At 41.4% G+C, this 27,126-nt stretch overlaps 1 protein-coding gene across 6 annotated transcripts; it reads right to left on the bottom strand.

Moving 5' to 3' along the window:
- Positions 1-2,425: 2,425 nt before the first annotated feature.
- Positions 2,426-25,057, bottom strand: IDH1 (isocitrate dehydrogenase (NADP(+)) 1). 6 transcript variants are annotated; one of them, XM_023733041.1, is made up of 10 exons: positions 24,951-25,057; positions 23,792-23,866; positions 20,142-20,279; positions 16,676-16,967; positions 13,730-13,835; positions 12,251-12,428; positions 10,779-10,930; positions 7,687-7,827; positions 5,920-6,082; positions 2,426-4,031 (listed from the first exon to the last, which is right to left on the bottom strand). In XM_023733041.1, exons 3-10 carry the CDS (start codon positions 20,261-20,263, stop codon positions 3,941-3,943), a joined length of 1,245 nt encoding a protein of 414 aa, XP_023588809.1. In that variant the 5' UTR covers positions 20,264-20,279; positions 23,792-23,866; positions 24,951-25,057; the 3' UTR covers positions 2,426-3,940. The 6 variants fall into 6 exon arrangements, with proteins under 6 accessions (XP_023588809.1, XP_023588810.1, XP_004378343.1 ...); XM_023733042.1 differs by having other exon boundaries at positions 24,937-25,057; XM_004378286.2 differs by having other exon boundaries at positions 24,886-25,057.
- Between the last annotated feature and the right edge of the window lie 2,069 nt (positions 25,058-27,126).

Here is a 27,126-nt window from a genome sequence, read left to right on the forward strand (position 1 = left end):
TTGAGATGTTTCAACAAATAGATGCAGTGCTGGAAGTGCTCACTCATCTATGCCAAGAAATTTGGAAGACAGCTACCTGGCCAACTGACTGGAATAGATCCATATGTATGCCTTTCCCAAGAAAGGTGATCCAACTGAATGTGGAAATTATCAAACAATATCATTAATATCACATGAAGTAAAATTTTGCTGAAGATCGTTCAAAAGTGGCTGTGGCAGTATGTCGACAGGGAACACCCAGAAATTCAGGCCGGATTTAGAAGAGGATGTGGAACCAGGGATAACATTGCTGATGTCAGATGGATCCTGGCTGAAAGCGGAGAATACAGAAAGATGCTTACCTGTGTTTTATTGACTATGCAAAGGCATTCGATTGTGTGGATCATAACAAATTATGGATAACATTGCAAAGAACAGGAATTCCAGAAGACTTAATCGTGCTCATGAGGAATCTGTACACAGATCAAGAGGCAGTTGTTTGGACTAAACAAGGGGATACTGCGTGGTTTAAAGTCAGGAAAGGTGTATGTCAGGGTTGCATCCTTTCACGATACCTATTCATATCTGTATGCTGAGCAAATAATCCGAGAAGCTGGACTATATGAAGAAGAAAGGGGCATCAGGATTGGAAGAAGAGTCGTTAATGACCTGTTGTATGCAGATGAAACAACCTTGCTTGCTGAAAGTGAAGAGTACTTGAAGCACTTACTGGTGAAGATCAAAGACCACAGCCTTCAGTATGGATTACACCTCAACATAAAGAAAACAAAAATCCTCACAAGTGGACCAATAAGCAACATCATGATAAACAGAGAAAAGATTGAAGTTGTCAAGGATTTCATTTTACTTGGATCCACAATCAACACCCATGGAAGGAGCAGTCAGGAAATCAAGACACATTGTATTGTACAAATCTGCTGCAAAAGACCTCTTTAAAGTGTTGAAGAGCAAAGATGTCACCTTGAAGACTAAGGTGTGCCTGACCCAAGCCATGGTATTTTCGATCGCATCATATGCATGTGAAAGCTGGACAATGAATAAGGAAGACCGAAGAAGAATTGACGTCTTTGAGTTGTGGTGTTGGTGAAGAATACCGAATATACCATGGACTGCCAAAAGAACAAACAAATCTGTCTTGCAAGACGTTCAACCAGAATGCTACTTACGAGGGATGGCGAGACTACGTCTTACATACTTTGGACATGTTGTCAGGAGGGATCAGTCCCTGGAGAAGGACATCATGCTTGGTAAGGTACAAGGTCAGCGAAAAAGAGGAAGACCCTCTATGAGATGGATTGACACAGTGGCTGCCACAATGGGCTCAAGCATAACGATTGTGAGTATGGTGCAGAACAGGGCAGTGTTTCGTTCTGTGGTGCATCGGGTCACTATGAGTCAGAACCAACTTGATGACACCTAACAATATATATGTATATATATATATTTACCACAATAGGAAGAAAATAAAGTTTGGTGAAAAAAAAGTCTTTTTTTTCTTATTTTCTTAACAGGAGCTTTTGTTTGAGTTAGAAGCAATGTTTTTTTTCCCTACTGCCTGAGTCATCTGGGAGCCCTGGTGGCACAGTGGTTAAGTGCTCTGCTGCTAACCAAAAGGTGGGCAGTTCGAATCCACCAGCTGCTCCCTGGAAACCCTATGGAGGCAGTTCTACTCTGTCCTATAGGGTTGCTTTTATGAGTTGGAATTGACTCGATGACAATGGGTTTGGTTTTGGTAAGTGATCCGGATGACCTCATGTGAAAACTGATTTTGTTTTTATCCTTCTAGGAGAGCTCATGTGGTCTCGATTCTAACTCCAGTTCAGTCAGGGATGAACTGCCCAAGCCATGGGGGTCTCCTCCACTTCATGAGGGTCTCCAGTCAGAGGGCCGGTGTAGGCCTGTGGCCTTGGATTGGGGTGTTTCTAGAGGGTGATACTGAGGCAAATGGGTCAAAATTTCACCCCACATCAGCTTCATCCCATATGATTCTAAAAAGACCAATGTTTCTTTTGGCTTTCAAGGGGACTTGCATTGAGACAGTATCTCGGGACTGACCTCAAGCCTGCCAGGAGATTAGGAATAGCCCACCCCTCTTCACTGACCTTTGCAATGTGAAAGTGCAAAAGTTCACCAGAGCCTCCCTCCCAAAGCTTCTGGGATGCGGACTAGCCTTTCTCCTGGTGTGGAGACACCACTGTGAAGTCAGAAATGTAGGAAACTTCTCTGACTTGTTCTCCCTCAACCCGCACAGCTCACTGGCCCCACCAAACCCATCAACTTCCTTATTTACCTCAAGGATCCATCCTGTTCTCTCCATTCTCAGTACCATTGTCTAGTTCAGATCTTCACACTTCCCACCTGAAGTACTGCAACAGCCTCCTAACTGGTCTGCCTTCCTCGGAACGCCCACCTCCCTCATCCATTCTTTACTGCCACTGTACTATTTTTAAAACGCAAACATGATCATGTCTCCCCTTCCTTAAAAGCCTTCATTAGCCCCCCATTAACTGATAGGGTAATGTCTAAACTCCTTAGCATGTGCATATTCTCTAATAATACTCCTTTAGTTCTAACTTTGGTCTTCTTTCACTTTCATTGTGGTCCACGTCTTAAGTCGGTTTACCTATCCATTCCCTCACAGTAAACTTCTTTAGGGCAGAGACTTTTTAAAGTGAAACTCATTGGCTAGGACCTAGCATAGTGCCTAGCATCTAAAGTGCACTCAAGAAATTAAAAAAAAAAACAACAAGACTCAGAATAGTCATTAGCATTTAATATTATTTAAAATTAACAGTTCAGGAGAGGAACATGACTAGAATAGTGTTGAACATTAACTTCTGAAAAATCACATTTATATAAAAGAAAGAAAACAAGCCAGCAGAAGTCCAAAAAAGATGCAGCTTGTATTATTGCACTTGGATGAAAAATGTATTTAGGGCAGCATAATACTCAGGCCACACAAGACGAGGCGAGACAGGACAGAGGACAAATCTCCAGGTAGTATTTATTCTGCATTCCAAACTCTCCTGTGTCCTCAAAAGTATTCAGCATCTTCAAAACATTCAACAAAGTTCTTTCCAAAAATGACTGCCGAACATTTTAGTTACACTCATGTTCTTTGTCCCACATCACACACAAGTTCAATGTACAGCTCCATCTCACAAAATAGGGCATCAGTATCACCAAAACCACCCAGTGCCCCAGGCCATGGATGCGGGGAGGAGAGTAAATTTAGAAGAGAACAATAGTGTGGCTCTAGTTTACCCTTTCAAGCACTCTTGATTTTGGTCATTTATTTCTGAACATGAGAAAAAGTGACAGTAAGTACAATGAGTACTAAAGTAATTCCTAGGCTGCTACTAGAAAATAAAGTACAGGCAGACCCTGGATTATGGAACGAGATCAGTTCCTAACTCTGTCTTTTAAGTCAAATTTGTACGGAAGTCGAAACAGTTAAGTATGATTCGTATCTAATGTCAGTCAAATGTTTATCTTAGTATATAGTGTACCTCGCTATGCATAAAAAACATTAAAGAAACACATCCAGATACATGAAAACATCTTTAACATAATACAGTGATAATAATGTTTTGATACACATTGTTGGTTATTATGAATCACTGTATATACCTCGAATTTTTAATATAATAGGCTTTATGGGGGTTGGTTCGTAACTACGGGTTGTACGTAAATTGGACGTTCATAACGTGGGGACTGCCTGTAAAACAAAGTCTCCTGCCAAGTTCATGAAGGTGGCAGTAACTGTAGGTATAAGAAGAAAAAACTGTAAATGTATAGAAAAGATAATTTCTGGTTTCTAAACAAATTACAAAATTGATTTTGTTTTTACCTTTGAGCGCTATACAGAAAAATGTAAACCAATGGACCTAGTTACAAAAAAAAATAAAAAACCCTTAGGCTCCTAAGATAAGGTATAATCTTAAAGTTTGACGTGAGCTAACTTTATCTTCAAGTTTTCTTCGAGTTTGTCCATGAACTCAAAGGTATTCAAGTAGTCAGATCGTTGCACGCTAATAGAAGAGAGAGAGAGAATAAAGGAATTTCAGTTTGTCTTTGATCTAGTAGCAGGTAGAGGAAAAGTCCTAGAAATGTTATTAATGTAGCATTATATTTATTACTGGAAGATAAATGATTAAGGCTGAAACCAAAAAATCCATTGCTGTCGAGTCCATTCTGACTCATAGCGACCCTACGACAGAGCAGAACTGCCCCATAGGGTTTCCGAGGCTGTAATCTTCATGGCAGCAGATTGCTACATCTTTCTCCCACAGAGTGCTGGTGGGTTCAAACTGCCAACATTTTGGTTTAGCAGCCAAGCGCTTAACTACTGTGCCACCAGGGTTCCTCCGCTAAGGTTAATAAGCTATAAATCTACAGACTGTGGTACTCAAGGTTCAAGGCTGATCCAGTCTGATGACTCAGATTTTACAATAGCCTGTGGTGGAAGCTCATTCACAGGCACATCCACACTAGGTTTCTTCCCACATAGCTTTGAGGGCAAAACTATCACAGAAGCTTCAGTTTTGACTAATGCCTGGGATATGGAAATCATCCTACTTCTTGTTTCCCCTTCTTAAAAATTATAAAGCCTTTTCGAGGTACAACCACACCTTCACCCACATTTCCACAAACTGTCACTTGTCCTTAAAAAACAATTTAATGCTCTTATTTCTACCAGTGTCTTAAGAAAAACCAAAGACAATGGACTGGCATAATCCTACTGTTAGGCGCCTAGTCAAATAGAGTGCAAAGGTATCATATTGATATGGACGTTTCAAATGTTGTATTCTTCCTGCAAATTTAAGATAAAAAAGATGGACTGACTGAGTTTATTCCTGTTACTGGTGTATACTGACCCTAACAGATCTCTGAGGACACACAAGTTGGGATATGGGACTTGTGTTAAATTTTAGTGTTTCTTGAGGTGAACCACAGTAACTCACTCTGACTTTGGGGGGAAGTTTCTGATTAGCACTGGGACATTGGCTACCAAGTTTTCAGAAAAATCCTGTGCAATATTTGACTGATGGTTACAGATACTTAAGGGACCACTGGCAGATGGACACCTTCTACTTGTGTTGCTTACTTTTAAATAAAGAGGTGGAATAAAATAGCCTCTGAGGTGCCTTTGTTTCTTTTTTTTTAAATTGTGCTTTAGGTGAATGTTTACAGCCCAAGTTAATTTCTCATTCAAAGATTTGTATACATATTGTTTTGTGACATTGGTTGCAATCCCCACAACATGACAGCATGCTACCCCTTTCCATCTCAGGTTCTCTGTGTCCATTTGTCCAGTTCCTGTCCCTTCCTGCCTTCTTGTCCTACTTCTGGACAGGAGTTGCCCATTTGGTCTTGTATATTTAATTGAATCAAAAAGCTCGTTCCTCACGTGTGTTATTCTTCGTTATATAGGTCTGTCTAATCTTTGTCTGAAAAGTAGGCTTCAGGAATGTTTTCAGTTCTGGGTTAGAAGAGTGTTCCAGGGCCATAGTTTTGGGGTTCCTCCAGTGGTTCCTTTGTTTCTAATCGTCTATTATTTTCAGAACCTTGTCATCCAATGATTATCAAGCAAATCAAGGGTCAGCAAACTACGGTGTGGGCTAAATCTGGCCTGTACCCTGGCTTTGTGCGTGAAGTTTTATTGGAAGACTGCCACACTTATTCATTTATGGATTGTCTATGACTCCTTTTCTGCTTCAATGGTAGAGGCAGAGTTGAATAGTTTCGACAGAGACCACAGCCTAAGATATTCACTATCTGACTATTTACAGATAGTATTTGCTGATCCCCGAAATAGATGACGATTAACAACTAACATAGTTCAAAAAACACGGATTTTTCAGCCCATTGAGGATCAGCTGTGATTTGACTATACAGTTTAGGGCAGCTTATACTTACTTGGGTAAACCTTTAATGCAAGCAGCCAAGTCCTTGGTGAGGAAGCCAGCCTCAATGGTCTCAATACAGACTTCTTCCAAAGCCTGTGCAAAGAAACTGAGCTCTTTGTTGTTATCAAGCTTAGCTCTATGGGCTAACCCTCTGGTCCAGGCAAAAATGGAAGCTAAAAGAGAGAAGGAAAAAAAACAAGTACATCTCAATCATACCAGTCATAGAAAGTCTCAAATGTTTCACCGTTTACAAAAATAGAATAGGTTTTTGTTTAGGTGATGGACGTCATTAGATGCTATCCACATGTGCTGTTAGTTTTAGGAGCACTGGAAATATTTTACCAAATGAAAACTTTGAATAATCTGCATTTTTTAGAAAGAAAGAAAAAAAACCTGGGTTTTGCTAGAGCTTTAAGAAAGTATATTTTCATAAAGACAATGTTCTACATTCTACCTTGGTAACTGGCGTCTGGGGTCTTAAAAGCCTGTGAGCAGCCATCTAAGATACTTCACTGGTCTCATCCCTTTGGGAGCAAGGGAGAATGAAAAGAACAGGATACAAGGAAAAGATTAGTCTGAAGGACTAATGGACCACAGCTACCAAGGCCTCTACCAGACTGAGTTCAGTACAGCTAGATGGTGCCTGGCTACCACCACTGACTGCTCTGACCGGGATCACAACAGAGGGTTCTGGACAGAGCTGGAGAAGGATGTAGAACAAAATTCTAACTCACAAAAAAGAGACCAGATTTACTGGCCTAAAGGAGACTTGAGAAACCCCGAGAGTATGGCCCCCAGACACCCTTTTAGCTCAGTGGTGGGGTCATTTCTGAGGTTCACCGTTCAGCCGGGGAGTAGACGGCCCCATAAAGCCAAGTGGGACTACTGAGGCGCAGCAGTCCAGGGACAAGGGCTAGAAGGCAGAGGAGGACGGGAGAGCTGGTAATAGGGAACCCAAGGTTGAGGAAGGATAGTGCTGACGTGTTGTGAGGTTGTTAACCATTGTCATAGGGCAACATGTGTACTAACTGTTAAATGAGAAACTATTTTGTTCTGTAAGCCTTGATCTAAAGTGAGAATAGCAGCACAATTGGAACAGCGTAGTCGATGTCACTGAACTGTGCAGGTAGAAATTTTTGAAATGGTGTATCCTTGGCTATGTATATTTTCACCAAAAAAAAAAAAAAAGGTGGAGAAGGGAAAGGGTTGACATGTGGGGTTGTTAACCAAAGTCATAGAACAATATGTGTACTACTGCTTCATGAGAAACTATTTGTTCTGTAAGCCTTCACCTGAAGTACAATTAAAAAAAAAAAAAGAAAGTACATTTTCATGCGTGTAGTACTAATGCTTGAAGCTTAAGGCATTTTCTAATTTGGAAAAGGTCACAATCTCTTCTATCTCTTGTCTGTACTGTCCTCCTCTTTCCGGGCTGTGATCTCTTTTTAAAGTGCTGTCCTTGAAAACCTGTTGGGGGGTCTACGTGGCTTTTAATTCTTAGCCTATGTGCTATGTGTATTTCACTGCACCAGAGGAAAGGGACAATGCTTATTAGTCACATTCTTCTCTGTAAAGAATCTTCTCCAACAAAATAGACGAGCATATATTATATGTATTTAAAGAAGCACATTAGAATGGCTATTCTTAGTAGAACAAATCAGCTACTTGGTGATAACTTTGTACACAGGCACTTAGCAGCCACAGGAACCCATCAGAGTCCCTTTGGAGATCGCTAGCCTCCAATCAGAAATCAGTGTAGATGTCAATAGCCTCTTACCAATGGGATTGGTGGATGTCTCCCGTCCTTGTTGGTACAGGCGGTAGTGACGAGTGACAGTCCCATGAGCAGCCTCCGCTTCTACTGTCTTGCCATCTGGACAGATCAGCACACTGGTCATCAAACCAAGGGAGCCATAACCTGTAGGTGGCAGAGCATGAAGTATTGGGTTCAACTGCATGAAGAACACTGGGTCTCTCAGAGATGAGCAAAAATGACCGGTCTTAGTAAACAAAATGAACATGGACACATGGAGTTGTCCCTAATTCTTCTGCTTTTCTGAAAGCAGTGTCACCATTTCGGATCTCAGAAGTGAAGGGTCTGAAAAAGCTGTATGTTGTCTCCACGATCTCAGAGGCACCTGCTCCCTTATGGAGAGGTTGGGGTCTGATTGCCTACATTCCACCCTAGCTCTCTGACTGGAAGTTGCTGTGCCTGTTTTCTTATCTGTAAAATGAGGGTAATAAAAGCAATAATCTCACTGGGCTGTTGTGAGAATTAAACAAATATGTATATGTTCATGAATAATATACGCATATTCCTTAGAATATTACCTGCTACAGAGAGAGCTCAATATATTATTTCTATCTTCAAGTGCTGATGCTCTGCTGTTTGGGGGAAATAAAGATTAATAAGAGTTGTCTCCTGCTCTCAAGCTGCTCAGACTCATTAGAAAGAAAAGGCAGGTAAAAACAGAATGATATGGGTTGAAGAACATCCCACTTGCCCTTCCTTATTCTCTTTAACATGCCCAACAAAACAATTCTATTCTGTGATTTCCTATTAAGAGACCACCTTACAACTTTTAAATTCACACAATTGATTTTTCTTCTTTATTCACGATTTTACACTTGACTTTGCAGAACCTTTTTTTCCATTTTTGCTACCTCCCAATAGCACCTGTAGAGTTATTAATGTAACTTTAGAGTAGACTGCTACTTTTTTAGCTATGTGATATTTCACTGCACCAGAGAAAAAGGAAAATGCTTATTAGTAACACTCTTTTCTGAAAAAAATCTTCTCCCACAAAATAGAAGAGCATACATTATATATATTTCAAGAAGCACATTAAAATGGCTATGCTTAGTAGAACAAATCAGCTACTTGGTGATGACGCTGAATAAGTCATCTCTACCGTCTTTAAAGAAGTGGATTAACAATAATTTTATTTATTTACTCATATTTGGGCAGTTAAAAATTTCTGTGTGGAATTAGTAGCTCCGTATACCACTGTGTTGGTCTGAGGCTTCAGTAAACACTCAAAATAAATATTGATTGGAGAACTTCAGAACTATGCCCATAGTGTCCATCTGTTAATATTAGAAGACACTAGTCGCTAACATTGTCAGAACTGAGAAAATAAATGTTTGGTGTGAGTCCAAAGTAGTTCATGCCTCCAGAGCAGAGTGAACATAGACAGTCCTGCTGCCTTTTAATCCGTTTCGCTGCCTTGAGCCACATTCATCTACAGGCTCTCTACAGTCACACAGCCTTGGTTTCAGGTCTCTTCTCAGGGCACTACTGGACACTACACTACAGAACTGCTATTTCAAAGTGCTTTTAACCTCTGTAACTCAAGATCTGCATTTGAAATATTCCTTCAGATACTCTCTTCTTGTTGCCATGAGGACGTTTAGAAACAATGGGATGATTCTGGATCCCTTTCCAAGAGCTCTGATTACAAGCAATGATGTTCCTCATCCACTATGGAGCCATCACAAAGCAACATTCCTTTCTCTATTGCACACACTACAAACAATTGTGAGGATTAGGAGGAACAGAATGAGGGTAAAGGGAATGTGTAACTCATTTATCTGACATCAAAGTTATATTTACTGGGTTGGCCTACTAATTTTCAAACTGACAGGAGGTGCTTAATTTTCATAACAGAAAGAAAAAGAAGTACTTCCTGGTGAAAAGCAAACATAATCAGCGTTAAGACACACATTCATCTGGGGAGATTTGAGTTTACACAGCTACCAGGGGTAACTGAAAATGAAGGGTAACTTGGTTCTGAGGAAATCAAGAGAAGAAGTTTCTGTTGGTTTAACCCTTATCCCTAGTATGAAGCTCTTGGTTCCTGGAATTTCTGTGAACAGTTCTGGGCTTCTTTTTTGACTCCTTTGTGTTTAAAGCTAAGCAGTAAAAACACATTTGTTTTATAAAGTACTAGAACAACTTCAAGGTTTGCAGATGGGTGCAATTAGTACCTACTGCCAAATGAACGAGCTCCTGGAGAAAGCCCCCTTGGTTACTGGACAATCCAGGCCCCTCACTTTACCGCTCCTTGCCTGGGAGTCCAGGATACAGTGGTCTCAGGGGCAGATTATCTAATAAGCAAGGTAAGCACCATGTTTACCTTGCTTACCAGATCATTTGTAGTGAACAATTTCACATTCTTTGATGTGGCAAAACTCGTGTGAAATTGTCCACTACCTATTATTAAGTAAGCCAGTACTTAACTTGCTTACTGGGTCATCTGCCCCTGAGAAGGACTGCAAATTTGAAAAGAGGCTTTGATTCTATAGGAAGGTGGGGTTGGGAGAGAGACAGATGACAGCTATACCTAGAAGCAGAATCTTTGATGTGGTGAAAAAATGTGAAATTGTTCACTACAGATGAACTGATAGGCAAGGTAAGCACTGTGCTTACTTTGCCTATTGGATAATCCACCACTGCCTGGTCTTTCCATTCTCACCAGAGGGAAAACAAGGGCAGGGGAAGGGAGTGATTTTCAGATCAGGCAGCTGGGCAACCTGCTGGGAGCTTTGACACTTCAGGTGGGAAAAAAGGCTAAGTTTTGTAAACTGTGCTAACAACTAAGGCTGGAGCCAGGAGTCTCAACCTACACAGTAACCTCTTGCGTGAGGCTGAGTAAAGTCACTTCCTCAGTCTGATCTTAAATTCTTTTCCTATCATATGAGAAGATGGGCCTGAATGCCTCACAGCACAACATTTCACGATTTTACAAACAAAGGGCTATTTTGAAACCGCACCCCCCGCCCCCTCAAGTAAGCTGGAGGAACTACTAAGGAATGACCTATCCTGCTGCAGGCCAAGCTTCACCTCTACGTGGTCTCCTGGCTTCTTACCTTGGGCTATGGAGTCCGACTGCACGTCGCCATCATAGTTCTTACAGGCCCAGATGAAGCCACCTTCTGATTTCATAGCTTGGGCCACCATGTCATCGATGAGCCTATGTTCATACCAGATATTTTGGGCTTCAAATTGGGATTTGTACTGCCTAAGACATATAAGAGAAAAAGGGAACAAAAAGAAGGAAACTGATATTGTTAGAAGTGTTTTCTATTGCTCAAAAAAAAGGACAGGAAGTGGCATTTTTTAGTAGAAGCAGCATAAACTTGGGAATCTGACAGTCATGGGCTCAAACTGATCATCTTCCCTATCATTCTCTAGCTATGGAGGCCCAACTTCCCATCTGTAAAGGCAATTTCACCTGCCCTGCAGGAAAGATGTGAGAATTATGTGAGGCAGTGGAGTGTCTCAATCACTACTTTCCACAGTTTTCTACACAGTATACATCCGTTAGAGGAGTAGGTGGGATATATAACCAGAATTGCCCCATGTAAACTAGAGTTATGGGAAAACAGTGTATAGCCTGAGTTCTGTGCAAAACTAATGACCTGAGTGTTTATGCTGACAGTGTTTAATGTTAGAAAGTAAATTGCATTCTGGACAATTTTTTTTGCTTTTCTGTAAATAAGGTTAATCTTATACCGGTTTCATCACACAGTTGCAAGCTTATAAATAGACTATGTTTCAAAAGTTTGGATGATTTAGTTGTTTGGCACTAGAACATAATTTCTTGGGGAAGCGATGTAGTTAAGTCATCGGTTTCTAACTAGGGCAAAAGCTGGGGAACTCATATTTGTCTGTGTGCACCTTTGCATTTGTTTTCACTTAATTCCCACCACAATCTGTCACTGCATTTTATGTAGGAAGAAACTTGAGGCCAGAGAATAAAAGCGATTCGGTCAAGGTCTGCTAGAAAGTAGCAGGAGAGAGATCAAACTAGCATTTTCCTGGTGCACCTAGTCAAAGTATTTCTCAAAATAGGAGCCAAGGACCACCTTCATAAGACTCACCAGGGATAGTTATTAAAATGCAGATTCCTGGGTCCACCCCTGACTCAGATGATTTAAGTTCAAGTGACTGCACTAACGCAAAGTTTTAAATCATAACAAAACAATGGCGTCAGAAAAAGTGGAAATAAAAAAGTGGAAATGGTTCGGACTTAGTAACTCACATACTTGAAAAATTAGAACTTTCTATCACTAGCAGGTTACCTTTATTCAAACACTATGCAATCCTGGCTCTGGAAAGTTAAATGTAGGGCCCTTCACTGACAGCATGTTTACCTTCTAAAAGCAACTCATAGTGATTCTTTTTCACTCCTATTAAATCTCAGTTTTGTACTCATCTTTAAATGAGTGATGGTTTTCACTTGATTTGTCGCAGAATCAAACGGATAAGAATGCAGTTTCTGTACCACAAATACCAGCTTACTTGAGGAAAAAGAAAAAACGAAAAAAGAATCAGTTACTTGTCATATATCTCCTGAAAGATGTCTTTAAAACGTCCATCATATTTCTTCAGAATAGTGTTTTTGGTGCTCAGATACAAAGGCCAACCCTTAGCCAGAGCCATCTGGAAAGAACTATGTGCAAAATCTTCAATGGATTTATCTTGATTGTACATCCCCATGGCAACACCACCACCGTCTGTGGGGGAAATGGATGAGAGGAAAAAGGGGAAAGGTAAATGGGGCATAGTTATAACAATGCTAAAGCCATCCCACCACCGCCAAAGAACCCAAATAATTCCCAGCTCCCGTGTTTGAGCCTAGGCTTCAAAAAGTTCCAGCCAGGCTTCCAACCTGGAATTCCATGAGTTCCAGAGGAAAACCAGTTCTAGATAAGAACATTCTAACTTGTTCTGAAAGGGCAATAGAAATGAGAGAAGCATACAGTCTTTAGGATTCTGAAGACACTGAATATCAAAAACTAATCACATGAATCAGAAATACACTCAAGAAAGAGTGAATAATTTTTAAAATATCTTTTACATACTTTTTAAACTTCCAACATGTATTTTAAACTTTAGGTGTGCATTCAATCCTCAGCCACTGAGAAAACTTTGAATTCCAAACATTGAATGAAAATTTTCTTAATTTCCTGGAGGGTAGTGAAGGTTCCTACTATAATTGACAGAAATAATTATGCTACATGTACTCACTGGTGTTTCACAACTACTATTAGTTGAACTCTGTTATTACTAAAACACAGATGTTGAATCCATACCATTGCCCAAGGCCAACTTGGGCTCAGAAAAGTGAAAAGCCTTGAAACTGGTAGAACTAGATTCTATTAAAATGGTATTATTTGGAGGAGGCAAGGAAAACAAAAACTAAGTAACTCTGTGTGTGTGTGTGCGCGCGCGCGCGCATGCGCATGCATGCATGAGTGCTTTTAAGAACTTTGATAGTGGAGAAAGAAGTCCCTCTGATTCTTACATCAACTTTGGGGAGGGTTTTGCCATAATGCCCTTTTCAAGCAGGGGAATGAATGGATGGGAAGAAAAGCCAAAAAGCAAATATTCCACTCTCAAAGGATAAATACTCAGAAAGGCAAGAAGAAAATTTCAGCAAATATGTAACACAAACATTTTCTGCAAGGGCAGGATTACATGATGGGTGGCTATTAACATCTAATTTATACCATTTGAGCAAAACAGATTCCTGGCAATCTTCTCTCCTTTTTAAGACAAATGTGTAACTATCTATTTGTATTTCCCTATATACATTTCCAATTAAGCAACAAGTCCCTTTTGTGCCTTTATCCATACCATGGAAGGTATGGAAGCTAATTACTTTTTTATGTTAGATTTTGGGTCCTACAGAAATGTTACAGATACAAAGTGCACTTTCAGGCAGCCACAAAACTAACTTAGAGTACCAGTAATCATGTCATCTAAATGATCTGTAAAAACATAAAGATGTGGCTTATGATGGAATTATACATACCTTCAAAATCATGTACCAAGTATGTCACCTTTTGGGCTCCATCACTTGGCGTGTAGGTTATCTCTACTTTTCCAGGTCCAGGAACAACAAAATCGGTTGCTCTGTACTGTTTGGGAAAAAAAAAAAAAAGTGTGAGTAAATTTAATTTCATAAGACAAAGAAGGAAAGAAAAATAACCTAACAGGAATTATAAAGGGGGAAAAAAAATCATAGACCACAGAGCTGGCAGACAACTTGATAAAGAGTTTAGTATAGCTCAGCCTTCTCCTTGTATAGATAGGGACAAAGAGGTCTACCAGAATTCCCAAAGCTAGTCAGTGGTTGTTACTGGTGGTGGTTGTTAGCTGCCAGCGAGTTGGTCTCTGACTCATGATGACCCCATGTGTTACAGACTAGAACTGCTCCATAGGGTTTTCTTGGTTGTAATCTTTATGGAAGCATTTCGCCAGGCCTTTCTTCCATGGAGTCACTGGGTGGGTTTGAACTGCCAATCTTTAGGTTAGCAGCCAATTACAAACTGCTTGTGGTACCCAGTCTCCCTCAGTTAGCAGTAAAGTACATTAAAAATCAAAAATATTTATGGGGTGCCTACCAAGTACAGGGAAGCTTTCTGAGCATTGATAAGGGGAGGACATGGACTGCTAGAAGAATGAACAAATCTGTCTTGGAAGAAGTACAGCCAGGATGCTCCTTAGAAGCAAGGATGGTGAGACTTTGTCTCACATACTTGGGACATGTTATCAGGAGGGACCAGTCTGTGGAGAAGGACATCATGCTTGGTAAAGTAGAGGGTCATGGAAAAAGAGGAAGACACTCAACGAGATGGATTGACGCAGTGACTGTAACAATGGGCTCAAGTTAACAACGATTGTGAGAATGGTGCAGAACCAGGCAGCATTTCGTTCTATTGTACATAGGGTCACTATGAGTTGGAATCGACTCCACAGCACCTAACAACAACTTGTCCTTAGGATGCTTACAACCTAACACAAGTGAGAAGAAGCAATTTAAGAGCTTTCAAATGTCAAAAGGGGGCAATGATAAAAACTGCTATAGGATGACAAAGGAAGAGAGATGAGCAAGGACTGGGGGACAGAGAAATCTTCTTGGGGGGGATGATAACAATAGTAGTTGTAGTATTGAAGGTGATGGTGACAAAGTTAATGCTTTGGGTCCTTACTATATGCCAAATGCTTTAAGTGATTTACCTGAATCATCTCATCTAATATCTATCTTATGAAAATGTAACTTTGATGTCGAGGAAATGATTCATTTAGGGTCAAAAGACTTGGGTTCTGGTCCTTACTTAGACCTTCAGGGCTCAGTCTCTTCATGATTATTATTGCTACTAATTCCAGGTCCAGGGCTTGTCTATATGAAGCAATAATTCTGGAAGCGGCTGCAACAGGTTGATGACCAAGGAAAGGCCCACCTTCCTTCCTCATAGGCCTGAGCTACTGTAATGGAAAATGTGCCTGGCACACACCAGCCATCCACAAGTCTTTGCTGCATTGTATCTTCTTTGATGAGTTGAATTAGAGTCAGGCGCGAGCCACACCTATTTGTTTAGATCTGTGTAGAGTAATACTAATGACAGTTGATAAAAGAGCTGTCAGATATCAATAAAGATTACATTCCTATTCTACCCAGAACACTTCTGACATAAAGTCCTTCACTTATGGGTGGTAACTGATTCCTATTTCTCAAAAGAAGAAACCAAGGCACTAAGCACATAAATACTTTGTGTAGGTTTAGGCACAATTAAACGATTAGTGAATAAACCCAATGTTTGGAATTTTCAGTCTGGACTTTAATAAATAGAATGACCATTCTTCCAAGTGACTGATGCCAAAATGGTTAAAATAAATACATAAATAAATAAAAATGAAAGAACAAAAAGGACAAAAAAGACACCACTGAACCATAAGTGCTTAGAGCAGTGCTCCCAGAAATAGCAAGTTTGTACCACTCCTATCTGCATCTCCTAGCCTGGGCCTCTGCAAAGTGTCTGTGAAGGGACTGGCCAGGATGAAAGAACTGTTTGGGCTGCCACCAGCTGGAACAAAATTAACTGGCCCTCTCAAGAACTGACCCTGAGACCCTGGCCACATTGTTTCCAAGGACTGCTAGATCTAAGCCTCTGGATTTCACCAGTAGGGAATCCTGTTTTCAAAACTCTTTGAAAATACAACAGGCTGCTTTCTATGAAAGTCTGAAACCTCAGTTTTAACACAGAATTTGGATTTCCTGTAGTGGCAGTCTTTCTGTTTAATTTGGCAATGAGCCTACTTGTGCAGATTCAGAAACTGCGTTTTTTTTCTAAGCAGGAAGGAATATTTTAAAGAGACTGCTTTCAAATTACTGAGTCAGTTTTTCCTTTTAGGCATGAAGTGAATGAATATATTTAATACAGTCTTTGGTGGTTCTCAACCCTATTTGCACATTAGAATCCCTGGGGAGCTTTAAAATGCCTGAACCCCTCCGGAAATTCAGACTTAACTGGCATAGGGTGAGACTCAGACGTTGGAATTAAAAAAAAAAAGCAAAACAAACAAAATACAAAAAATAACCTCCTAATGGGACCCAATTGTGCAGCCAGGGTGAAGAACCACTGATCAAAATATTAGGCTGAAGCATATAAAATTACCAGTAAAAAAATGGAAATATCATCTGGCTCAACCTAACAAAAATACAAAAAAAAGGAAGAACAAAAAAACATGTTTAAGTGTTGAGATGGGTGGCTATCTCTAAATTTATCTGTATTTGATTATATTTAAATATAGGCAAATATACAGATATACATATATGCATTTTCGATTCAGCACCTCACTTATGGAAGTAGGCACCGGAAGACAAGAATAAAACACGTACAGTTTGGAACTGCTGGGCAGCCAAAAGGCCATGGAAAAAGAATATGCAAAATTAGATTATGCCAATATGACTTACTTGATCACCATAAGCATGGCGACCTATGATGATAGGCTTTACCCATCCACTCACAAGCCGGGGGATATTTTTGCAGATGATAGCTTCCCTGAAGACAGTGCCACCCAGAATATTTCGGATGGTGCCATTTGGCGATTTCCACATTTGTTTCAACTTGAACTCCTCAACCCTCTTTTCATCAGGGGTGATAGTAGCACACTTGATGCCAACGTTATATTTCTTTACAGCTTCTGCAGCATCCTTGGTGACCTGGTCGTTGGTGGCATCACGATTCTCTATGCCTAAATCATAGCTTGGGAGGGAAAAATTGTAAGTGTAACTTTTCAGACAGATTGATAGGTTACTGACAGTATTACTGTATTTATCATCATAGTGGTGCATACAGAGCTTCCTCTGCAGAAACGGAAGGCTCCAAATACATCTAAATTTGCTAAGTGTTAGCATTGCTGCTGTTAGCTGCTGTCGAGCTGGCCCTCAACTCACTGCAACCTCATTCACAAGGGTATGAAACGCTGCCTGATCTTATGCCATCCCCATGATCGGTTGCAGATTGGACCACTGCGATCCATAGGGTTTTGTTGGCTGAGTTCTGAAAGCAGATTACCAGCCTTCCTAGTCTGTCATAGTCTGGAAGCTCCGTTGAAACTTGTTTAGCATCATAGTAACGTGAAAGTTTCCACTGACAGATGGGTGGTGGCTCCGTGTGAGGTGCATTGGCCAGAATAAAAACCAAAAAACCCACTGCCATCGAGTCGATTCCGACTCATAGAGACCCTATAGGACAGAGCAGAACTGCCCCATAGGGTTTCCAAGGAGTGGCTGGTAGATTCAAACTGCCAATCTTTTGGTTAGCAGCTGAATGGTTAACCACTGCGCCACCAGGGCTCCTTGGCCGGAATGGAACCTGGGAAATTAAACCTAGGTCTCCAGGATGGAAGGTGAGAATTATACCACTGAACCACCATTGCCCTGAAGTTTCAGCATTAGTGCACTCTAAACACAGAAGACAGATGCCAGCTAAAAACACACTAAGAGATGCTGGACTGCTAGGCCACACCTCCCTGGGTTGTAATCAGCTGTTGAGCAGGAAACTGAATGGAAACCATTGTACTCTGCCCTTTTGCCTACTTTTCACCATATAACAGCAACCCTTTTCCTTGGCTTCCCTCCCTGTAATTAGCATACAAATGTAAGCTTAAGTACCACCTTGTTTTTCACTAAATAAACATGTACTTAAAAAAAGAAGAGGGGTTGTCTTAAAGGATTTTTTTAATATTTTGGCATTAACACGGCAGGATTTGCAGATCTGACAGCCAGTGCAAAAAATGCTGACTCCTTCATTCATGCCAGTTAGTCATAAAATGAACCTTTCCCTAATTCCTGGGAAAGTTTCTTTGTTCTGGAAACAAGTCTGCAGTTTCTTGGGTCAGTAATGGAATCCACCAATGCTTTTGTATACATTAGAGAGATACATACACACCTGACATCCAGTCTGCAGGTCAGGCAGAGCTGGGAAGAATGTTGGTCGTTCACGGAACATAGAAAATGATTGCAAAGCTTTATTGAAAGTATGTTAACACTTTCTCAAAGGCAGAAAAAGCAAAACAATAATGTAACTATTTTGTTCTCCAAAGCTTTAAAGAATGCTTTCAAAACCTGCTGAACCATCAAGTCTCTAGATTTCTCTTTCTAGTTCTTGTATATTCCTTCCCTCAAATATCTCATGATGCAAACACACAGATCGAAATCTTGACGTATTCCCAAATAAAAATATTTCCAAACCGTTTCAACCTGAGGTAATTCATGTAAAGCTAACACGGTCACTTATCCTCATCTTTCTGCACAGGAAAATACTGAGTATCTACAAACGTCTAATCCTAACTCAAATGAGAAGCGAGGTCAGCAGTTTTCATGATCCTAGGAGTCATTTCTCATCAGAAGAATCTACTAGCAAACTAGTGGGTTTTTTAGTTCGCTTCTTAACATTTCTAAGAGAAAAGAATGAATATATGGCCTGGACCCCTGTCTAGCCTATGTAACAACAAAACAAGCTAACAGCTCCACTCCCTTTCAAAAAGAACCAATCATATAATAAAAATAGCAATTTTGGAACAACTTAAAACTTGTTTGGCAGTCCAAAAATTCTTTGGTCTGTACTCATGGACTTTTTTCCTCTTAGGCATTTAAAAAAACAAATAAACATTGCCTTAGTTGATTCTGACTCACAGGGACCCTATAGGACGGAGTAGACCTGCCCCACAGTTTTTCCAAGGAGTGGCTGGTAGATGTGAGCTGCTAGCAGCTGAATGCCTAACCATGGGCCACCAGGGCTGCCCTAGGTATAAACAACTGCCGTTTAATACTCCTTATGCCTCTAGGCTAAAGAAGCTCAATGCAACTTTGCAGCTATTAAACCTACAAGTTCTCTGGAACACCCTTTGCCATGTAAATTTCCAAAACAGGAGAGAATTTATAAAGTGCTTCTTAATCCGCTTAAAGATCATTTCCCATATGTTTGGTTGACCTCTGCAAGTATTTGCTCCTCAGGGTTACAACACAGACATTATTGGCAGCTTCAGCTTTAGAACAATTAAAAAGGGTGTCTAGTGACTTCTGGAGAATTAAATGTCTACACTCAAGCAAAGAACAGATACTCAGGACACATTCTGATGAATATTTCTGGGTCAAGGCAAACACATAGTTGCCAATAGTTTGGCTGAAATGTGTTGCTCAACTTTTTACCATGCCAGTGTTCAGCCGCTTCACCTTTGAAAAAAAATCTCTCTACCGAGTTCAAATGTACAAAGAACATGAGCAAGTTTATGAAAAACACAGGGGAAAAAAATGAGAGAATTATGCATCAACTTTCCCATCTGTCCCCAAGCTCTTTAAACACAGAGCAAAAGCATACAACGTTAGAATACAAATGGTTTAAGGGAACTTCTCCTGGAAGGTTGGGGTTGGATTAATTAACTTCCAGGGTTCTTTCTGTTTGTATGAAAAAGGAAAAAGACAATGAATGAAAAGGAAAAAAGGTCCATTGGCTACTTACACAGAGTGACAGAAAATGGAGCTTAAAGGACAAAATTGTGTTAACTACATTTAGTTTACTGTTTCTTGCATCCTCTATTATTTTCCCTTCAACAAATTCCACGTTGTACCTCTCTTGGCCACTGATGGTGCTACTTATTACAAACAAAATCTTCACAGGAAAGAGGCCTGGAAAACCTTGAAAATCACTTTGTTTCCCTCACAATTCTTGACACTGAATAATGATAGGTTCAGTTTTTCTAGCAGTTTGTTAAAATGAAAATAGAAGATGCACCTCCAAAAATTTAGGCCAAAAAAAAAAAAAAAAGCTTTCTTCACAAGATGCAGCTGTATCTATATAAACAAGCTAACTGTATTCCGAAATTCCTTAGATTATGCCTTCTGACTTTCCCACTAGGAAGAGTTATTCATTTACCTGTGCAGGTCCAACTCCACATACGGGAAAATGAGTTTTTCTTTAATTAGTTCCCAAATGACTCGAGTCATTTCATCTCCTTGCATCTCTACCACAGAACCACCATGGATTTTTGGGGACATTTTGACTTCAACAGATCTTCAAAAAGAAGAAAAAAAAAAAAGTAAAATGCATGTGTTGTCATTTATTTCATTATAAAGTGGAAACAAAACATAATTTGATGACCACTGTAAGAACAATTCACAAAAGCACGATTTAACAAAAATGCTCACATTTACCATTAGAATTGAGCACCTTCTCTGTGCAAGGTATTGGGTTACATGTTTCATGTGTGGTTTCCAGGTCAGCCCTCACAGAAATCCTATAAGATGGAAACTATTTCCCACTTTACTTACATGAATAAAAGAAACATATTTTGCTAGGACCATCCCTCTAAAGTGTAGGAGAGCCTGACCCCTGTAACACACCCTGATTAACCTCTATTCACGACTGTTGGCTTAGTCTCAGAAAGCAGAGCACTAGGATCTCCCCTTTATATGAAGCTGTTTTGGTTAAAATAGCTACCCTTGAGGAGATTCAACTGGTACTTGTGATGCATGCTCAAGGAAACCTTAATTAAGTCTAAAAGTGAAACAATAATTCTTGCTGGAGCTATGTTTTCTTACAGACAATAATAGACATTGGGGATGTGGAGTTAAATACAAAAGTGATTTCTCAATTAGTGAACTTTGTATATAGAAGAGCCACTGCCCAGGACCCCAGCAGGACCCCTCCCATTTCTCATATCCCAACTCCTCAACTGTCCCTGTAGCTGCTCACGGGCAAGGGAGGTTGCTGGTGGAGGGGACAGGGCAGCAGAATTGTTCCAGGAAGAGAAGCCACTTTGAGAAATGGTTGTGAATGCAAATCAATCCGATTCCCAGAAAGGGCAAGTGTGGAACAAATATTTGGAAGAAGCTAAACTCTGAGGCTTAGAGGAAGGATAGTGTTCCTTGAGAGGCAAGGAGGCACCGAGCCTGCTAAACGCATCTGTTCCTTCTCATGATGCTCTAAAGGAAACTTTTTTTTTTTTTTAGCAACACAACTACAAATTGTGTAACACAACTACAAATTGCTTGTATCTCCTTATGTTATAGCTGAAGAATGGAAAAGTCAGAAAAACTGACTTTAAAAAATTTATTAGGTAAGAGGCCTGTAGTTTTTCTTGAAAAGTTGGGCTAAAGTAATTTGGCCTTTAAATAAAAAAAAGGAATGGTTAGTGGACAGAAAGCCTCAGTTCCCCATGACAAGCCGAGATATATTCCATCCCCTAGGTCTATTTTCACCTCCCAAATTTGCAAAACTAGAAGAACCCTGCTGTCTCAGTCATCTAGTGCTGCTCCAACAGAAATACCACAAGTGGATGGCTTTAACTAAGAGAAGTTTATTTCTTCATAGTCCAGTGCGCTACAGGTCCAAATTCAGGGTGTCAGCTCCCGGAAAAGGCTCTCTCTCTCTGTTGGCTCTGGAGAAAGGTCCTTGTGATGCCTCAGTCTTTCCTTGGGTCTGGGAGCTTCTCTGCGCAGGAACCTCAGGTCCAAAGGACGCGCTCTGCTCCCAGCACTGCTTTCTTGGTGGTATGAGGTTCCCATGTGTCTCTGCTTGCTTCTCTCTTTTATATCTCAAAAGAGATTGCATTAAGACACTGATCTTGTCAACCTCATCAGTATAACCTCATTACAGTGATAGAAGTTACAGCACATGAGGAGATCACATATAATCTCATCATAGTGGTAGAGTTTACAACACATGAGGAAATCACATCAGATAACACAATCATACAATACTGGGAATCATGACCTAGCCAAGGTGCTACACACATTTTTTGGGGGACACAATTCAATCCATGACACCTGCCTACTAGGGTTTAGGAGATTCCCTAGATCATTACTGGGGAACCATCTGGAGCTCAACTAGAATAAAAGAAATGAACAAACTGGTATAGATCAGTCAGTGAAATACAACTGCGTTAAGGATATATAGAGAAATGCGAAAGAATAGAAAATGGGGAAAACAGAGGCACAGCCTGCTATTGGAAACTTGTGATTTTTATATTCTGAGTAAGATCATGCACTATAAAATAAAACAAGTCATGCAACCCCAGGTATGTCAGAGTAGCACTGTGTTCCATAGGGTCTGCAGTGGCTGATTTTTTCAGAAGTAGATCACCAGGCCTTTCTTCTAAGGTGCCACTGGGTAGATTGAATCGTTAACCTTTTGGTTAGCAGTCAAGTGCTTAACCATTGCACCATCCTGGGATACAGTTCCAATCCCAGTTTTCCATACAGAGAGAGTATTCTAAAGGTTAATTCCCACCTGTAATTTCATGTTTATCTTACAGAATAGCTTAAAGTATATGATTCAGTCATGCTTGATCCCACTTTCACATCTGTCCTTGTATTTTAAATGAAACAAAACAAAATAAGAAGCAGCAAACTTATCTTGGTCTTGATGGTACATTCAGGTGGCCATGTTCCTGCCTAGTATTATACAAGAGTTATGACTTGGCAGTTTTTCCTCTATGGCAAATACAGTTATAGAACTGTAATTTAAAATTTTAAGTCTAGAGTGATAGGAGTTTTAGTTCATTATTTCCTTCTCAGCTGAAGCATTTTCTGCAGTACTCTTTTGGCATCTCATAATGTACAACTAAAACATTTCAATTATTTTTCCATTACATCTGCCTCCTTTTAACCAAAAAGGTGAAGCTTTATTGTAGACACTGGCTTAATAAAAAAAACAAAACAAAAAACAAACCCATTGCTGTTGAGTCAATTCCAACTCATAGTGACCCCTATAGGACAGAGCAGAGCTGCTCCATAGAGTTTCCAACAGGTGTCTGGTGGATTCAAATGGCTGAACTTTTGGTTAGCAGCCTCAGCTCTTAACCACTATACCACCAGGGCTTCTGGCTTAATATGATGTACAAAAAACCCAAAGCCGTTGCTGTCTAGTCAATTCGACTTATAGCAACCTTACAGGACAGAGTAGAACTGCCCCATAGGGTTTCCAAGGAGCGGCTGGTGGATTTGAACTGCCCACCTTTTGGTTAGTAGCCAAACACTTAACCCTTGTGCCACCAGGGCTCCAGTATAATGTACAGCATTATATTACTTCTTCTACATTTGAATTCCATGGGATGGGCTTTAGGTCTGCCTCACTGGATTCACCTCTCCATGTTTGTTCCTCATCAGATTTTCTTTCTCTACCCCAACCCTGACTTCAGAAGGACAGACTTTCCCAAGCCCAACAGGCACCAGTTTACTTAGTCTGAAAGCAGCTTAATTCCAATCTCCTGACACATTTGTCTAATTCCAGATAATAAACCTGGAATAATACAGATTAGTTTAAGAAAGAAGAGCCACTCACCCTATTTAATTTTATTTTCATCACCTCCGAGTTTTTAGCCAGATTTTTTTAAAAATCTGAATTCATGGACTACAATAATTTCTGGGCAAAATTAGCCCCTTGCAGAAAAGACAAGGGACTAAAAGAAACACGGAAGCAGCTGCAAGTATTCCTGACTCACTCCCTTGCAGTAACTCGCCCCGCCCCAGGACCAGTATTGCCACATGAAAGGAAGTACATAAAGGGGGAAAAAGCATTCTCACCTCTACAGTGAAATCGACTTGTAATCTGCCCAACTCCTCGCAATCTTGCAGACTCAGGTGAAAGCAGTCTATCTCCTAAAACAGAACAAAAAAGGGAGTAGAAAGACTTATCATACAAAACGACCCTTTCACAAGGATTTGGTTAGTTTTTAATACGGGCCGCACAGCTCAGTTTATCTGATTTCAAGTACAGTGTATCTAGAAGGGCAAAGGGCAGTTTTAGGTCCTCAAGCACCTTCAAATAAAGGTCAAAGAAGCACGAATATCTCTGAGAGCATACACTGGAGGGTGCGTCCGTAGGAGTGTCCCCGGGTCGTCGTCCGTTGGCGGGTCTCTGGGTTTGGACGCCCTTGGGTGACGCTGTGACCAGCAGGCTCTTGGCCTGCAGACGTCCTAATGGCCGTTGTGCAAGAGGGCTGCAACCGAAGCTGGCTCGTTCCTCCTTTCAGGTCTCCACATCTGCCCCCTACCTCTCTGGTACTTTTAAACCTCTGGAGCCGGGGGCGGGCTGGGAACACCTCTGCCACCACCCAAGATCCTGGCGGTGGCGGGTTTTCCCCCCACCCTCACTCTGGCCCAGCGAACACCCGTCTGACAGTATCTAGGAGCTCCGCCCCCTCCACGCCCCCCAGGCCGAAAACATTTAGCGAGTCGCAGGGCCAGTCCGGATGGTCTGAGTTCGCCGTCCACGCCCCAGTCCTAGGCTTCTACACTTCTTTGCATCCAGCTTCCCCTGCCGCATACTTTCTTCCTCCTACACCCGAGACTTAGTCTCTACTCGTCCTTGCAACCTCCCACCGCTCGATTTTTCTCCCCGCGGACAAATCTGACCTTGCATTTGTCACTGCAATGCAACTTCCCCGTTGCCCGATTTCTCCCTCCCCTGCCCAAGAATTCCGCACCCCCCTTCGCTCCATTTTCCTTTCCTACACCGAATGCTTGGATTTCTTCCCTTCCTTGCACCCATGCCTCGCCGCTAAGTCCCTCCCTCTGTGCCCAAGATCTGAGCTTTCCTCCTTTTTCCCACTCAGGCCACCGGCGGAATCAGAGCCTCGCCCAACAGCCAGGGGCCGCACCTCTGAGCCTGCGGTTACCTGCAGGGGAATAGGCGCTGGCGAGGAGCGAGGGACGCTGCAGTCACTCACACGCTCAAACTCACACGTGCACACTCGCAGTCCTAGCTGGACCCAAGCTGTCTCGGATTCTGACACTGGCTCTGCAGAAACCCTGGGACCAGCCGGCTGGGAAGGATCTTTCCCCCTCCCGGCCTTTGTCCCCTCCGAGGCCCTGCCCCCTCAGCCCACCTCCCGGAGTCCCGCCCCCGCCGCGCGCCAATCGCCGCGGTCGACCCCCCAAGTGGGTGGGGCTGCGGCGCAGCTTTCCGGGCGCGAGCAACGGCGAAAGGGCTGCTGCGCAAGCAGCCACCGCTAGGGCTCCGCTCCGCAGAAGGACGCGAGCGCCACGTGCAGGCCGGAGGGTGGCGAGCGCCGAGGCTACCGTTTGCTGAGTCTGCTCCCATGCCTTGAAGGGGCGACTCCGCCTTTGTACAAAGTGAGTGACTTTCCAAATCACCAGTAAAGGCAAACGGGGAGCAGAGCGCCCTGGACGGTGGCAGCCCGTCTGATCCCTTGCCGCTCCGAATGTGCGGTAGATGGCAACGTGTAGACGCCTTTGGTGCACGGGCTAGCGTGGGGTCGCTTTGGGGGCTTCTTGGCGCTGTTAGAATGCGAGGGATTGAACAGTTGTTACACAGGCAGGCACTCCCCGGAAAAATTCCCACCACCACCAAAGAGTAGGACTGTTAGGGTTTCTAACCTTGGAAATCCTGTGGGGGCAACTCTGCTCTGTCCTGTAGGGTCCCTGTGAGTTGGAATAGACTCGACGGTGGTGGGTTTGGTTTGGGTTTATTATAATTATAAATAAACCCCAAATCGTTATTTGCAGTAAGAGATAAAGATATGAAGGAGATTATTATCTGAGTACCAGTAAAACTGGACTAAAGTTGTAAAAAAAAAAAAAACAAAACCAACCAAAAACCCAGTTGCCTGTGATTTGATTCCGACTCATGGCGACCCCATGTGTGCCCTAGAAAACTGTGTGTGTATTTCCTACTCCTGAAAACATGCAAAAATAAAGGAGTATTTAGACTGTGATTTGTACGATAACAATATATTGCTGCCCAGGACCCAATGCCTGAGAACTTAATTTAAAAATTACCTCTAGCACTGAATTATTACATTCATTCTGAAAATAAACGGTTATGCAGGGTGCATTTTGGACGCTATAGGGCACTGATATATTTCCCAAGAGAAAAAGATGAAGAGAGCTTACAAAATGTCGGCTTGTTGATTTTGGGAGAAAACAGATATTAGCAGCCGCCTGTATTTATTCCTGTAGAAATTATTAGAGAGAGATATGACCTTGTATTTTTTAAATATATATTATTTTTAAGGAGCCCTGGTGGTGCAGTGGTTAAGCGCTGGGCTGCTAACCAAAAGGTCGGCAGTTCGAATCCACCAGCCGCTCATATGGGGGCAGTTCTACTCTGTCCTGTAGGGTCGCTATGAGTCGGACTCGACGGCAGTGGATTTGGTTATTATTTATTTATTTTAAAAGCAGTTTTAGATTTCGAGAAAATTGTGCAGAAAGTACAGTTCCCATATGCCCCTTTTCTCCTATTATTAACATCTTGCCTTCCTGTAGCACTCTTTGTTACACATTATTATTAACTAAAGTCCATAGTTTACATTAGGGTTCACTTTTTCTTTGTGTTGTACCGTCCTATGGGTTTTGACAAATGCATAATGTCATGTGTCCGCTATTATAATAAATACAGAATAGTTTCAGTGCCCTAAAAATAACCGTTTGCTCCACCTATTCATCCTTCCTACCCTCCCCTTGAGCCCCTGGAAACCGCTGATCTTTTTACTGTATCTATAGTTTTGCCTTTTCCAGAATGTCAAATAGTTGGGATCATACTGTATGCAGCTTTTCAGACTGGCTTTTTTCACTTAGCAATATGGATTTAAGGTTTCTCTGTCTTTTCATGGTTTGATATTTCATTTCTTTTTATTGCTAAATAATATTCCATTGTATGGATGTACCACAATTTGTTTATCCATTTACTTTCTTTTTTATAATTTTTTTTGTACTTTAGATGAAGGTTTACAGAACAAACAGTTTCTCATTAAACAGTTAGTACACATATTATTTTATGACAATGGTTAACACCCCCACAACATGTCAACACCATCCTTTCTAAACCTTAGGTTCCCTATTACCAACTTCCTATCCCCTTCTGCCTTCTAGTCCTTGTCCCTGGACTGTTGTGCCCC

This window comes from Trichechus manatus, unplaced genomic scaffold (assembly GCF_000243295.1).
Source record: "Trichechus manatus latirostris isolate Lorelei unplaced genomic scaffold, TriManLat1.0 scaffold00056, whole genome shotgun sequence".
In the NCBI taxonomy this organism is placed as follows: Eukaryota; Metazoa; Chordata; class Mammalia; order Sirenia; family Trichechidae; genus Trichechus; species Trichechus manatus.

Bases quoted from the DNA above. Each gene is read 5' to 3' on its own strand.
- IDH1 (XM_023733041.1), bottom strand. From the start codon at position 20,263: ATGTCCCCAAAAATCCATGGTGGTTCTGTGGTAGAGATGCAAGGAGAT. The intron at 12,429-13,729 runs GTATGTATAATT...TTTCCCCCACAG, and splicing joins CTTGGTACATGATTTTGAAG to ACGGTGGTGGTGTTGCCATG. The intron at 6,083-7,686 runs GTAAGAGGCTAT...TCTCTCTTTTAG, and splicing joins GACATCCACCAATCCCATTG to CTTCCATTTTTGCCTGGACC.